This window comes from Chaetodon auriga, chromosome 3 (genome assembly GCF_051107435.1).
Source record: "Chaetodon auriga isolate fChaAug3 chromosome 3, fChaAug3.hap1, whole genome shotgun sequence".
In the NCBI taxonomy this organism is placed as follows: Eukaryota; Metazoa; Chordata; class Actinopteri; order Chaetodontiformes; family Chaetodontidae; genus Chaetodon; species Chaetodon auriga.
In genome coordinates, this window is record NC_135076.1 from 17,301,558 (window position 1) to 17,317,734 (window position 16,177).

The window sequence follows — 16,177 nt, forward strand, 5'->3', positions numbered from 1 at the left end:
ATGACAGCTTGACTTATTTGAAAATAAATTTATCATACTATCTCTGTGAATGACAACTAATCTGACACCCTGAATGGTAAAGAGGCAAACCCTACTCTGTGTGTGTGTGTGTGTGTGTGTGTGTGTGTGTGTGTGTTGAGTATCTTACTATGTGGGAGTGGATGGTCCCCAGGCTGTTGCTGTGAGGCACGCGGTGGGCGGAGCCACTGCGACTCAGCGAGTGAGAGCGCAGCGTGGCGGAGCTCGGCCTTATGAGCGGAGTGGCCATGGGAACCGTAGGAGAAGGCCGGGTGGACAATGCCCGCACCTCACTGGGCGATGAGAGGGAGGCGATTGAGCGAGGGCAGGAGATGGAGCGCCTGATTGGACCAGAAAGAGTTGGGGAAGCGGAGGGGGCAGGGCTGGTTTTGACTGACTTGACTGGAGGTTTCCAGTGCATGCGACCTGTAGAGAAACAGAAGAGAGGGAGAGGTGTGGGTGTGGGGGGGGGGGACACTGACTCACTGTCACACTTCAATTTCTTTTCTTCCCTGATGCTGTCTCAGTGCCCCAGTCACTGTCAAGTTCCCCTCTCTGCTTTCCATCCGTTGCTGGGTGGCTTCGGAGATCAAGTGTAGCATTAAAACTCCCATCGCTGCACCCTCCGGCCCACAGTCGCCCAGTGTGTGTATGTTATTAACAGCCGCAGCATGTGTAGTTGAAACCAGCAACTAAACAGTAGTCCAGTCTGGCTTGGGAATGGATTAAAGAGCGGCTCTCTCTCTGTCTCAGACACACACGGAAAGCGCACGCAAATACACAGAAAAATGAAGCTGAAAACCCACACTGACACTCTCCATCACCCTTGACTCTCCTCCAGCTTGTCCACCAGCCAATGCATTAGTGTGTGCTTTCTATTGGAGCACGGTGCGCGTGTGTGTGTGACATCAAGTGTGCACACAAGTGATTATATGTGTCAGTCAGTCAGCCTGTGTGTGTGTGCGTGTGTGCGCGTGTGGCTGCTGAACCTTCTGAGGGTTGACCAGTGCCAAATGAGAGCATTATGGGGCTTAGTCCGAGCAGCTCTTTGGTGGCTTGGTATGGAGTAGGGCTTGGCAGGGTTGCTGTCTCTCTCTACACACACGCATACACACACACGCAGTCCAGAAGTTGGGCTTTTTCATGGGTTTGTCCCTTATTTTGTGACAAATGGAATGAGCTCATGCAAGGGCCCTCTCTATTGAGCAGTAAAACCGGCAGCCCACAATGCAACCGGAGAATTTTTTCTTTCCAAGGTCGGCAGCTATGAAGGGCGCCCTCTTTCTCAGTTCAGAGAGCTGAAAGTGAGTTGATGTATGTGACTTATGTGAATTTGTGGGAATGCTTTACACTTATCACTATAAAACAGGGACTTTTTCAGCATTAAACTCAAGGTGTTTTCAAGGTAAATAATGAAAAGGGTTCCTTTCTCTCTGCGTTTCTCTTTCAATTAAACTCCTTCTTCTATTCACCTTCCACTCACTGGAACTGTACTGTTCAGGACACTTTTCTTTCCTCAAGTGCTTTTCAGTGCTTCGACGTGTGTGTGTGTGTCCAGCTAGTGTGTATGTGAAGCTAGGACACTCCTTTACTGAGCAACTTAGCAACAAAGATCCACATCCCGCAGGTCGCAGGTTATGATCATCCTATTTACACTTTAATTAAAATCCAATGATCTACTGCCATTCTGTCACATCAATTAGGGACATAAATAGTGGCAGGGTGATGAACATCAGTAATGTAGCACCTGCTGGCTCACACAATCTCAACCTGCCCCACGCTGCTGCTGGAGAGTGTGTATGCACGTGCACTGTAGGTACTGATCAAAGCGAAACTCTGAGCATTTGTATTTAAGTGTCTGTGCATGTGCGTGTATATGGAAATGTGTTCTGCACAACCATGAATATTTTTCCAACTGTATAAACGTACCAGGTCTGGGTGTATGTCACGATGTCATGCGCTTGGAGCATCACAGGATCGATTCCAGTTTCCTTATTGCATCATTATATACATTCACACTCATCATCTCCTGTCTGTTCTCTGTCATAGGCAGATAAAATGGAAATGGAGATGCAAATGCTAACGCTAATACAGACAGTGTTAAGGACGTCACTTCTCAAAATTTAATGTATTACATTTTTATTTAAAAGTACTAAGTTATTTTACAATATTACTGTCAATGTAGAGTAATGCGTTACTGATTACACTTTCACCAAAATAAGAATAAGTGTTAATACTTGGCTTTATATTATGATTAAATTATGAATTTGAATTTCTGCAGCTGTCTTTAGCGGCTCCCTGCAGGCTCACGCTTCCGCTGTGTCTCACTGGCATAACTGCGACCTAAAGTGCTTGCTTACGCTTCAGTTTACGCTTAGAGCGCACACAAACTTGTGTGTCCAATTTCTAGTCAATCAGACTTTTGATGTGAGGGGTCTTGACATTCCAAAATAGAATCTTTGGGCCTTAATTACAGCGCCACCATCTGGCCAACTGGGATCATGTTTCTTGGGAAGGACTTGCAATTCAATTCCAGTTGTTAGGACTGAGTTTCATTTTTCTAGTTCACTCCAGCTCACAGCAATTTGAGCCACTGTGGTAGACAAATAATAATAATAAACCAGCACAGACACATTAGGGTCCCACCCCTTCGGGACTTGAACCCTAACAAGAAAGCAAGAAAGAAAGAGCGCAGAAAACAAGATCCCTGTCAAACCCCAACGCTCCGGCTTCCTAATAAAGACATACTTAGACACTTTTAAACATCCTGCCACTTTACCTGAGCGCTCGGCCAAGTTCTTCTCCTTGCTCTCCCCAAGGTCGTAGGAAACTTTCTTCTCCCTCTTCTCTCCGCCTCTTCCTCCTCCTCCTCCTCCTCCTCCCGCTTTCCTCCTGTCCTCCTCTTCTTCGTCCGAGGAGGAGCAGGAGTTATCGGCGCTGCTGCCGCTGGTGAAGTCAGCCAGATAGTCCGGTCGTTGACGTCTTGGTGTCTGACTGCATTCTGGCATGGCGGTCAAGGGCTGGCAGGGACAAACACACAAACAGACACATACGTGCTGAAGACGAACACATGCCGTAATCAAGAGCAGAATGAGTAGATATATCTGTGCACATGATGATACACACGTGCTCTTTCTTTCTCTCCTCATGGGACTGCATTCACTTTCTAACCCTAAGCTGTCCAAAATTACCTCACTTTGGAAAAATGTCCTCTTTCCAAAGGTCTAACACTCAAGCAGCCTCTCACAAGGACAGAAGTACAAGAATACACACAGACACACAGACACACACACACACTTATACATTGAGACATTGAGATGTTGTCAGCCTCCTTCAGCCCATTACCATCTGTCACTGGGAGACCTGGTGGTGACACGGCGAGCCCACGTGCGTGTATGTTTGTCTGCAGGCTCATTATGCACAGATACATAATTACACATGCACTCCTTTATAAGCTTGGTTGTAACTACGAATAGAAACATGAGTGTCTTCATACCTTGAGCAAATTGGATGTGATTAGATACGTAAAGGTTAAATTCAAAGCAAAAGTTTCTTTTCACATGGACAAATGCTGACTTCTGCATGCATAAAGTCATCTAATTCATCCCTAAAACACAAACACATTTTTTTTTTAAAGACAGGGGTTCATTAAGCTGAGTGTCTACTTCACATCCTGGAAGGGGACACGCTGATAGCATTAATAAAGCATTTATACATCTGTTATTCAACGGTTAGCTCGGGCAGTGCTGTCGGGCCACCCAAATTAATGGGCAGGAAGTGATCACAGGGCTTACACAGTCACCGCTGGGTAGCTGTGTGGGTGAGTGATAGAGGAGGACAGAGACGAACAGAGATTAAATACATGAGAGGAAAATAAAAGGGAAGATGGGAACATCAGATTGATGGGGATACAAATAAAGAGGAGGACAAGGTGAGTCTTGAGTACGGACACAAAAAGGAAACAGAGAGGAGGCACTGAATAGATGGGTAGAACGGAAATGAATTCATAGAGAAAAGGACAGAGAACATACGAGTGGAGACAGGAACAGACAGTGAATAAACACGAGCAAGGCAAAGAGAGAAGGCCAGACACTGAAGAAATGAGAGAGAGTGCAGACGGAGGGAGGGTGATTGGGTAAAATCAAGCTAAATGGTGAGCTGAGGAGAAAGGTGAAGGAAGAGGCCAACGCCACGAGGAACAAATGTGATGAGGTGTACATCATACTTAGAAAGAAAGGAGTCAAAAGGACAGAGGAAAAGAAACAACTAAATAAGAGGGAAAAAAGCTCTCCCTGCTTTCACCACTTCCTGCCTTCTTTGCTTTCAACCTCTCAGCCTCCCCGTCTGAACATTTCCTCAGCGATGACAAACCTTCGCCCTGCCTTCCCTCAAAATCCTGTCTCTAATCCCTTCGCCTCACTCCTCTCTTCTAGCTCTCGCACACTCGTTGGTTCAGTTTCACCAGATGGCTCGCGAGCACTACACCCCGAGGAGTGAATCTATCCGTCACAGCTCTTTCTTTCCCCGTGCTCTCGACGTCTCTCCCCGCGCACTCGGCAACATCGAAACTGACGGGGTCCAAATTAATTTGGACAATAGTGATTGTGTCTGAACAAGTCCTCATTCCGGCTAAGGCCCCTCTAATGCAGCGCTGAACTGCCCTGTCGAGTCCCTAACATACTCTTTGAGTGTTCCAGCCAATTTAGCCCTCGAGTGAGGGACGGATGTAGATGTGCAGGGAGAGAAAAGAGGATGGAGAGGTGAAGGGAGGGGAGTGAAGCAAGGTGATGGAGGGAGTAATGTGCTGTCGTGGGAAATCGAGGGGGTGTATAGGTGCATGTGACAGAGAGAGAGAGAAAGAAAGGGAGATAGACAGAAAGAAAGATAGCATGGAGAGAGCGAGAGAGACAGCCTGACAGCTGTCCCCTAAGGGAGTTGGGTCTTTTCTTTGGGCCTCTTTCTGATTCTTTTCTTTCTTACCTAACCCAATACCCCCCTCTTTATTTTTCTGAATCACGTCCTATGTGCTTTCTGTGGGCGTTAGCTCCAGGCATCTGCCTACCTGCCTCCCCCCTCCCTCCCTCTTTCTCTCTCTGACACTCTTCTTTGCACTTTTCTGAGGTCCCTTGAGGCACATGGCCCTTATTCTCCCTCCTCTCTCTTGGCTTCTGCATCTCCCTAACTCTCTCTCTCGCTCTCACCCACCTTAGGGCCTCGTTGCCTGGAGGACTTGCCCATCAGCTTCTCATCGTCCAGTTCACATTGCTCCAGCAGATCCAAAATGTCTTCCTCCTACACACCAACCCGTAACAAAAACACGAGGCAGATGAGAATATGCCAAAGGTGCTGATTTTTGTTACATAAGGAGCATACAGCATAAAGCATCAGCAAAGACTAACAGCGGAGTTAAATCTTGATGATACACTGATAAGAAATAATTAAAATTCTTTGATGTCTCATATCTCTAATTACTTTGAAGTCAAAATGAGGTGTGAGAAAATAAGAAAAGCTTTGACTTCACAGGAGTATGTGCCTTATCTGGGGGTTGGGGGGGAAAAAAGGCCCTGGCTGAACATAGCATTACTATTTGGCAGCGGTTATAGAGGCTGGATTTGGAAAAGGCAGCGTCACGGCCATCGCCAGTATGCTGGGGCCTTGGCCATTTGGCCGTAGCTGAAATGCAGGCAAAGGTGATTAATGTTGCTTCATGTCTGGGACCTAAAAAGCTCCCATTCGCTGCTCAAATACAGATGAAAAGTGATTGTTTTTTAGCCATCAAGCTGCTTTCTGGGGTCTGTGAGAGGGTCACTGTGCCCCTGGTCCTCTGTGTTGGTGTGTTCATGACTATTTGTGCAGTGGCATATTTCCATGCTTGAAAGTCTTTGTTCTTCTGTCTTAAAGTATGCATTCATGGCCAAAGACTATTTTTGTTGTGTGCCTTTTTTATACCTCACTGTATGTTTTTTTCCCAATGTGACAATGCAAGCATGCAAGTTATCAGGTCTTTACTGAGTGAGTTAGTTGTGTCTATCAATTCAAAACCTGCATTATCTATATGGATAGTTTTTAGTGAGTATTTTAGAATTGCAGTATTAATGTGGACTATGTGTTGAAGATGACTGTGCCAGCTCTCTGCTGTACTCGTCTCAGATTGCAGCTGCTAATATGTCTCAAGAGGAGCTCCAAAGATTATAAGAAAAAAAGAGTGAAACAAATACCACACTGTGTGCAGCCATTCATAAATGTGGGATAGGACGCTGTAACATATTATGCACTAAATGGATTGTATAAGTGGTCCTGAGGAGCCCACAACCAAAATGTGACGTTTTTATGTTTATTTAACTTGATCATTAAAAACAGTAAGAAAACAGGACTTTGCCTTGCTTTGAAAAAAATGTTTAGGAATTAGAATCATTTTTACTGCAGTAAAAATCTGCCATTTCAATAACCTTTTACGAGGTGAAAGCTTCTCCACCCACAGTGGTTTAAAAACCACTGGAGGCCCATTACCTTGTTGAATTGCACCAAAGCAGATTACATGGATGTTTTGACATGTTTTACAGCACGGGAGAAAACCTAATTTGACACCTATATAGAAATCACAGATGAACTGAAAGCTATTTACTTTCTCTAAAGTAAAGGTGTTTAATACGCTGTGAGTCTACATCAAATGATGTCGCTCCATAGACCGGAGAGAGCTCTTATTTAGCAATCACTGGCTGCGCTGTCACTAAAAAGTATTTCCAAACTTGCTCACTTTATGAATTTAATACTTTACAGCCTCTGTGTGTGATAGCCTGCGTAATATGTAGCTGTCTATTACAGTACCTTGCTATCGCTGATGATGTCTGTACATGTCTGCTCATATTGTCCAAACAAAGTACTTTTTTGGCACCATAGGAGGGAAGTATGTATTCCTTTCCAGAGGTCTTCAGAACAGGCTGTATTTTTATCCCTTTTTGTTGAAAACGGAATATTTTTTTTTCTATTGCTGGCAGCTTCTACCATGCCCTTCTCTGACTCCGTATTTCTTGGCTGTTTGACAGATGACCCTGTCTCGTCCATTTCTGTAGTAATGTAGTCAGAAGATGCTTTCCACTGGTTTAGGAATTTATTTCCTCCATGGTAAAAAAAAGAAAAAGAAAAAAGAAGAAGAAGAATAAAACACATATCCCTGAGCCAGCAGAAAGATGTGTGTAAACCTGAGCTCATTTCTTCAGACAGATAAAACCTCGTCAGGACCCTCCTCATTTCTTTGTCAAAGCGAAAACAGTCTTGGTGGAGAGAGGATGAACAGTGACACTTCAGCTCCCACTGCCCAGCAGAAAGTATCTTCCACTTTTTAAAATGTTCTTACATAACCACCAGCAGTTCAGACGCTCATTGCCTTAGTTGCCTGTAGATGGTGCACGTCTGTGGTTCTAAACTGTTGAAGCTGTTGTTTTTTTGTCTTTTTTTTTTTTTTTTTTGCCTGATGGTGGCGGTGGTTGGGCGATGAAACTGGCTGGTGCTGGTGCTTCGCATCAGTGTCTAGTTCTGCCCACATAATCAACAGACCTTTAGCATTTTCTTCTCTTTTCCTCTTTACTGTCTATTACGAGAAGTAAATTTTGAGCCATCCTCACCAAAAGTAGCCATAGTGAGCAGTGTTCTCTTACAGCGTAAACATAACTTTTTTGACTTTTAACTTTTTAGCTTTCTTTTAGGTGAGCATTGTTAAAAAAAAAAAATCCTTACAGATTTTTAATATCCCTCTGCTTAATGTACGTTTTCAGCGCTTGCAGACTGACTGACTGTGAAGTGCTCCCAGACAACACTTGCAGTTTTTGTGCTTGTGCTGTTTTATTATATTGGCAGAACACTACAGGCCAGCTGAGCGTGCACCTGCTCAACAACAATTTTCTTTGTATTTTCAGTATTCATGTGAGAAAAATGGAGGAATGGGAAAACATCAGCGGAGCAGGCGGGAAAACATAGATTGCTAACAACAGAACTAACAATTTGATGCATACCTGTCAGCCTAACTGTAATGGAAGTGGGGAGAGGGGTGATGCAAACCCTGTAGAAAGCAGTGTAACCCATGGCTGCCTTGTCAGTAGCACAACAATGAAGCCAGGAAGGGAGCTCTGCAGTGCATCAGCATGTTATCACTAAGACTACAACGCACATTTTATTTTCTTTGATAGTGTGACAATCCATGACATTTTTCAATTCATGGCCCTGAGGAGCCCACAAAGGCAGCGAAAACTTGTGAGTATGATGTCTGTCAGACGTGACAGACAGTATGTTGATGGCACGCTGGCAAATGACCCCTGGCCCCTTGCATCAGGAGAAACCGGCCAAACAGGCAATGGAGATGATTGATTATGGATGCCACCAGGGTTACAGGCCAAAGCACTGTGACTGGTGCACAAAATTAGAGGCTTTGCTTTATCATAAGATCATTAATTGTTACATTTAGATATAAGATTTAACTTGTGCCATTTATACTTTGATGTAGCGAGTGCAGATATGTACTGGAGTTCAACTGCGAGACAGCTAATGCTAACATTAGCTAACTAATGTCCAAACAAGTCTGCAAGCAGTGCTGTGTAAAAAAAACAACTGCTGATACCTGAACAGGCAACAACAGCACACAAACAAAGCCGTCTGAAGTCTGTGAAGAAAACTAACTCAAATCACGGCATCTCGACGACAGATACTTGAAAATGCATGTTAAGTTTAAAAAAGGGAGGAAAAACATTTGAATACGTTATTTGAGGTCTGTTGAATGTCATATTCAAATTCATCCATTCAACATCCTTTCTTTAATATAAATTGCCAAGATTAGTGTCTCACACTGTCCCTTTGTCCAGTTGTCACTCATGATCATGTTATTAGATAGCAAACTCTAGAGCGTCCTTTGTTCTTATTATCTCTCTCCCTTTTTCTGTGAGCAAGAGCCACATCTCTGTGTGTTGACTAAATTAAACTTACCTCGGCCTGGTGTCTCGACTCTGCCTGATCTTTGATTGACATCTCTATAAAAATTCTCTGCAGAGATCCCACTCTTGAAAGGACACACAATAACTTTCTGAAAAACAAACTGCAAAGGGCTAGAGGCTGTTGAGGTAGGTTTGTTTCTACAAAAGCTGCAATAGTTGCATATGACGTCTCCTCCCAGTGCTTTGATATGAATTTGTAATGTCAATACTACTGTCAAAAATATCCATATTCTGTATTGACTGTTGCTATTCAGTTGCCAAATGCAGTTAAGTTTTTTTTTGTTTCCTCTGCATCTTTCTTACTCATCAATGTGTCTTCCTTCCATGTGTTTTAATGTCCCACAATGCCTTCCTCCGTGTCTTTTTGTTTCATTGATTTGTTCCCTCTGAATACATAACCAGTCTTGAAAACAGTAAATTGCCTCTTTCTGTTCTGTATTTTTTTGTACTCGACTCATCCAAATTCATAGCGTGTTCATAATAGAGGTCTGTCAAAAAAGCATTTTACAAAAAACAAAAGTGACAAAACAACTATCTCTATCAACGTCTCACCATCTTTTTACTTTCTGACTATTTTTCTCATCCTTCCCTCGTCACCATTTACCTAAATGCTCCACATTCCTCTCTGTTCTCCGCTTCTGCTCCTGTAAAGTTGTGTAGTATGGAAATCAACTTCTCTCCTTTGCGAAGTCTCTTCACACCCTTACCTTCAAAGTTTAGCTGAAGCCACATTCTTCCTGATACCAGAGAGGCTTTGGCATTTGTATGCATACAATGACTTCTACCCCTGTGCAAACATGCACACATCTTAGTGCAGCCTGTGAATGCTGTGCGTCCATTCACAGGTATATGTTCAAATATGTGTCCCTGAATCTTTGTCATAAAATAAATAATGAACCTGCCTCACAACGCATGTTAAATAATTAGGCAGCAACTGTAATCAACAATGCAGCCTCTTCACAACTAACTTTGACCGAAAGGAAAAAAGACACAGAAGGTAGAGAAAGAGGACAAGGGAAACTGAAGGGTGTCTAACTGTAAAGAAACAAACATGACATTGTTGTGTGGGATTTGATTTGCTTTTAAAAGCTCATGTATACGCCACAATAAATATTTGTGGAGAGACAGAGTGAATGGCAGTGGGAAAGCGAGGCAGATAGAGGAGAAGAAGGACATTCTGTCAGACTTTATAACAAATATGAAGGACTGCGGCACACTTTCCGCATTATTTGTGCGTCCTTTTCTGTCTCTGTGGGCAGAATCTTAATAGAAATGCATGTGTGTTTCTTTTCTTTGGCATGTGCTTGTCCACAAGTGTCTGCATATTGTGTGTATATATTTGTGTGTCGGTCTCTGCAGGTTTCTATGATGCGTGTGTGAGTGTGTGTGCGTGTGCGCGCGTGACAGTCTGCCACTGACGTACGTGCCTTCATTCGTTTCAGAGGATTATTCATTTCCTTTTGAAGTGAGGCAGCTCGCCCAGCGAGGAAGGTCTGAAAGGCGGCCGAGAGCAGGCTTTCATACTTCTCCAACAGCAGCTTGTCGTCTGGGGGGTAAATACGTCTGTAGGCCGCAGAGACACAGAGAGAAAAGCAAGGCAAGTGAGGGAGGAGTGGAGAAAGAAAAAAATGATAGGGAGAGGGTCATCAATACAGGGAGACAGAGGATGAGAAAGGAAGAGGGAAGAAATTATGAAAAAGAGAAAACAGTTGGAGTTCATAAAGGAGGGGTGGGAGTGATGAGGTGGAGAGAAAGACAGAAGAGGAGGATTGGGGTTCAGCAAAAGAGGGATATGAGGTGAGAGGAGGAGTGGTGGCAGAATTGGAAGCGAGGGAGCAGTGATGGATAAAAGGCAGAGGAAAAGAAGGGTAAGAAACAAGTGAGGAAGGAGGGTTGGCAAAGAGATGAGAGAAAGATGGAGAAAGTGAGCGAGAAAGAAACAGAAGGAATAAAAAGATGGAGAGAGGGACAGCTTGATGAAAGACGAGGGAGGAGTGGATGGAGGGAGGAGTGGATGGAGTGAGGCGCGGAGAGGTCGAGGCACAGCAGGTGAGAGGAAAAGAGCGAGCAGGAGGAGAAACACACAGAAGGACAGAATTATAAGTATTTCAATGAGAGGTGTGAAATGATGGAGACAAAAGAAAGGTAAGTGGTAGGACCGAGGCAGAGGAATCAAGGAGGAGGGAGCAAAGAGAAAAGACAGGAAGAAAGAAGTTTTAATGGAGACCTTGAGTTAAGAAACTACAAAAACTTCAGTCTTTTCTCATGGCGTAATGCATTAATTCACAACTGCTTCCCACACAAACACACTGAGATGTGCATGTTTGTCGCAGTCTTTGCTAATGTGCCGCATAGTTCTGCTTAGTTTTAACAGTGCTCAGTGTTTATCTTTGGCCTGAGGGGATTAGGAAAATGTATAAACGTCTGCCTGTTTATCCTCATAATACATCTCCAAACTCCCCCCAAGTCATCGCTTTAGCCATCGAATCAAAACAATGGCAGAGTTTTAATCAAAATAAGCATTGGCCCGTGTGCAGTGTAAAAGCAGGGAAATAGTTATGCGTCCACACAGACATATTTAGAGCCAGACTCCTCCAGAGTTGGCCTTTTGAATCAACGGGGAGTTCAACTTAAGGGAGCACAGACCTCCAAGTTGGTTGTTAATGTCTATGCGGTGGGAAATTTTCTGCCTAATGAACAACATTACAGGCAAATTTTTGTAAATATTGGTTTTAAAACTTTACTAAAAAGCTATTCATGCATACCAGCATCTGAATTGTAAATTTTAGTACAATGTCAAGTAAAGTTTAACATTGCGCAGTTTCACCATTAAAAGTTTTACTGCACCCATCTGTCATTTAACTATTTTATGCAGAGATGCTGTTCCGAGTCCATGATTTCCATATTGTTGAGAAGTTGACCCAATTTGATGCATTGCTTTAGTTACTGCAGTTCAAATCAAGCAACTACTGAACGTTGAGAGACCCGACATGAACCAGTCACATTATTTCATTCCCTTTGCTCTATTTTCTATGACATTTTGTAACTGCCATACTTTTTAACCACCTTCAAAGTACTGTACATGGATCAGATTCCATTCCTTCTCTGGAGAGACACTCTGAGAATGTGGAAAACGTCTCTTCATAACACCCACATGAACTGAACCGAAATGTTTAATATATAATATATGAAAAGAGCCGGCCCTCAAAGAGCAACATAAATCACTTGACTGAAAAACATAAGGTCAACACTTGAATAGTGGGTGTTAACGGCTCCCTCCTTTTGGCACTCTCCATCTCTCAACATATGGACATTTTATTTGAGGGTGACCCTATGATAGTTTTTAAATAAAAATGGGCTTATTTTCCTCCCACGTGTTCCCGGTTGGGAAACTAATATTTATATTCCATTTACACCAGTTTAAAAAATCTCTTTGTTTTTATCAACGGTGTCTTTCTAGCCTCCTGATTCCAACTGCTTAAATGATGTTAAATGAACATCAATAACAGCATCAACCAGCTGGGTTTCCCCCTGATACCACAGAGTCCTGGCTAGTCTGTACCTGATGCAAGTTTCATCTAATAGCCAAATGTAAGTAAGTTCATTACCCGAACTCATCTAATGAGAAGCAGTGTGTTAATCAGACTCCAGTGCTGCGCCGGGACACCATTTGAATGCTAAGAGGTCTTTATTAGGGGTGCTCCAGACAGACCTCAGCCTGTCTGATTGACTGTCTGGCTGCGTGTCGGAAAAGAGGAAGAAGGTGACAGCACTTCATGCAGGCTGCGATCGGCATTCTGACTAGCCATTCAGTCAAGTGATGAGTCAAGAAGTCACTTACACTTGGGGAGACAGCAAGAAGGGCAAGTGTGTGTGTGAGCCGCACACACATATATTTGTTGTGTGTGTGTGTGTGTGTGTGTGTGTGTGTGTGTGTGTGTGTGTGTGTGTGTGTGTGTCTGTCTGTCTGTCTGTCTGTCTGTCTGTCTGTCTGTCTGTCTGTTTGTTTGTGCAAAAAAGCTGCGCGAGGGAGAGAAAGAAAATCAAGACCTGGAAATGTATGCGTGTGTGTGTGTGTACATGCTGGATAAAGAGACAGGCAGGAGGAGAGACTGGGGGGGGGGGGGGGGGGGGGGTGAAGGAGCATTAACAATTTGCAAGGGATAAGCGACAAATCAGAACGTGGTGTTGCTGAGTCATGCTCTAAGGTTGGATCTGCGCCGTCTGTGAGGTGACTATTAAAAATTGGCACGCTCGATGTCTTCCAAAGTCCCGGCTGGAGTTACAGGAGAAGAGAGCAGAGGTGTGGGGGGAAGATGAGATGCAGAATGGCTCGCAGTAGGTAGGCCAAGCACACACGCTAATTTGAATTTCTGAAATGCAGAAAAGGTAACGTTGTGCATAGAGGACTAACTGTTTGAACCTTGTCATTACACACTAGCTCTGATTTCCTTTCTATTTTACATATTCTCTCAGTCTTAATTCTTCCGTCTCCCGCTCTGAAAACATTGGGTGTTCTCTTTTGTTTGTTCTCTCTGCAGCAGCATTATTTATTCTCCTGAGAGCTTGGCGCTCTGCAGATGACCCCATAAATGTAAGCGAAGCTGGCACGGGTATAGTGGGTGGAGTTCCTGAAGGGAGAGCCCCTTCTCCCTGGCTGTTTGCCTCTTCCTTACCTGTAGTTCCCCAGATGTTGCTTTTCATGCTCCTCCCTGGAGATCTGCTTGCGGACCTGTGCCAGTCGCTCTTTCTAGAAATGGGAGAAAACCAGAGAAAAAAGGATTAAATCTTCCAGGAGAAGTCAGCCTCCCCCCCAGAGAAAGGTAAGAATAAAGCAGTCTCACCCAACAGTGACTCCAATCACTTGAAGGCATTCTTCCATCTACTGTCTTATTAATACATTACAAAGGCATAATTGTGGAGCTCAGTTGGCCAATTTGGCATAAAGCAGAAAAGCAGAGAGGAGTTCACTCCACTACAGACACTGTGGTACCATCGAGCTCTGAGCGATCTGTGCCTTCAATAGACCTGAACGTGGTCTCGCACTTCAGCCATAACAGCACTTAAAGATGAGGTAGTGCCCTTTTTAAAATAGTGCCTCTGCACCATCTTTCCTTATTCCCGCTGATTACTGCCATGGCTGATCAAAAGGCTAATCAAAGAGGGAGGGAGGTGTAAAGTACTATTAGCTGCCACTTTTCCCCATATAGATGAGAAAAGCCCTGACTCTTTCATTTCAAAGAGAAAATAATTAAATGGTGTGCTTGTCTCGAAAAACTTTGGCTCTTTAGACATGGAGTAAGAAGTTCGTGAAACTGAGTTCATGTTTGAATCTTGTGGAAACATTGCTGTCATTGATTGTCTACTACAATGAACACGTCCTATAAAATCTGAACATATAAACAAGCACCTGTGCAAGGTGGTGTGGTCTATATGTATTTACATATATACATTTGTGTGTGTGTGTATATATATACATACACACACACACGTCTATATGTATTTACATATATACATTTGTGTGTGTGTGTGTGTATATATACATACACACACACACACACACACACACACACACACACACACACACACACACCACACACACATAATATACAGCCATTGTTTCAGTCCTCAAGCTTGTTTTTGAAAGTCTGGGTGGGGAAACAAATGAGTTTCACTCTTAACTCCCTTGACCACAGTCAAGGTGCACCACCTTGCACAGGTGCTTAGAATCCCAGATGCTCCACTGCAGTTGGTCAATTGCCAGCAGAGAGAATTATGGTTTTACTAGGCAGACTCCAGGTGGGAATATGTACAACTGTATAAATGCGAAACACAGTCTTGCTCAGCAAATGTTTCTGAAGTGAATAATGAGGTTTAAACCAAATGCAATAGTTTAATAATTTGTGTGTCCCTTACCAGCTCTTCTCTCCTTCTCTCCAGCGTGTGACGTTGTTTCTCCCAGTCCGAGGAAGCAGCCGAGAGTTTCTTCATGGAGCCGTGTCCGTAGAGCCGTCTCTGAGCCTCTGCCTTTTGCTGTGCCAGGTTGCGCTTCTTATCACTGGCTCTGGATCCACACAAAACAAGTACAGAGTTGAGAGAATGCATGTTTTTTTTGTCCGATGCTGACTCAAACAGCTGGATCAGGTATCTGTGGGTGCACACTGATTAGGTATCAGATACCATTATTTTAATAAATAACAATTCAGTGCATTTACATCTATGTATTTATTACATTTTGTTGTACAGAGTTAGGAAAGCAGTGTTTAAGTCAAGCCTGATGTTGCTTGACACATAAAAAAATAATCCTCGTCTCTTCCACATAGTGAGGCATTATTAATTAAACACTGGTATCAGCTCATACTGAGTACTGAGCCGATACTCAAATCCCAGGTGTCGGTATTGGCACTGAAAAAGTCCGATCGACACATCCTTAACACAAATGTTACAGTACATTTTCAGTGTCTTTCCACTGAAGCTCTGACTGTTTTTTCAATAGTCTTTGCATGTTCGATTAGGTTTCTGTCACAGGTTTAGCTGCTTTTGAGAAACAAATACACTAAGAATGAAATCCCATTGGCTTAAACCGCTAAAGTGCTCTTTCCCTTTGTCTTTTCCGTTATGGGATCATGTGCTGTAATAGCTCTTTCAGAATACACAAGACTTACTCTATTTTATCTCCATACACTCCACTAAGAACAGATGTTATCAGCAGAAAGAGGGTTTCTTGAATGCTTTAAGCTATGATGAAGTTTGACAGCATGCAAGTCTCATCCCTAACTGGTGGACTGACCTGAATTTGCCTTTTGATCACATCAGCGTGGTAGTTAAAAAAACAAAAAGGAAGATCCCTCACAAAACATTCAACAGTACAGACATAAAAGATGGAGCTGAGGCACAAGCAAACCCAACAAACCCAGGATGAACAGGACCAGACAGCTAATTCTGAACAAGTGGGCCATTGCGGTCTGGAGAGAGGGCAATTCATTTTAGTCAATTGCTGGCCCTTTAAATTGGATATTGAGTGCTGTTGGGGGGCTGAGGTTTATCAATGTCCATGCCTGGCTGGGCCTGAATTGATCCCACGTTGATACAGTTGGTGTTGTGAGCAGAGTTGAGAGCTGACCTTACCTCTACAGACCACCAGCCCCTCCCTTTTGGGAAGCAAAGCCATTACT

General features: G+C 43.5%; 1 protein-coding gene across 6 annotated transcripts in view; it reads right to left on the reverse strand.

The window, feature by feature from the left end:
• Positions 1 to 16,177, reverse strand: part of ttll7 (tubulin tyrosine ligase-like family, member 7) — a 68,121-nt gene that overhangs the window by 17,572 nt on the left and 34,372 nt on the right. For all 6 annotated transcript variants that reach the window (XM_076725878.1, XM_076725879.1, XM_076725875.1 and 3 more), the window contains exons 11-16: positions 14,919 to 15,066; positions 13,679 to 13,752; positions 10,430 to 10,565; positions 5,224 to 5,310; positions 2,798 to 3,038; positions 149 to 444 (exon numbers count right to left, since the gene is read on the reverse strand). In XM_076725878.1, coding sequence (XP_076581993.1) covers positions 149 to 444; positions 2,798 to 3,038; positions 5,224 to 5,310; positions 10,430 to 10,565; positions 13,679 to 13,752; positions 14,919 to 15,066 — 982 coding nt within the window. The remainder of the gene's footprint in view (positions 1 to 148; positions 445 to 2,797; positions 3,039 to 5,223; positions 5,311 to 10,429; positions 10,566 to 13,678; positions 13,753 to 14,918; positions 15,067 to 16,177) is intronic.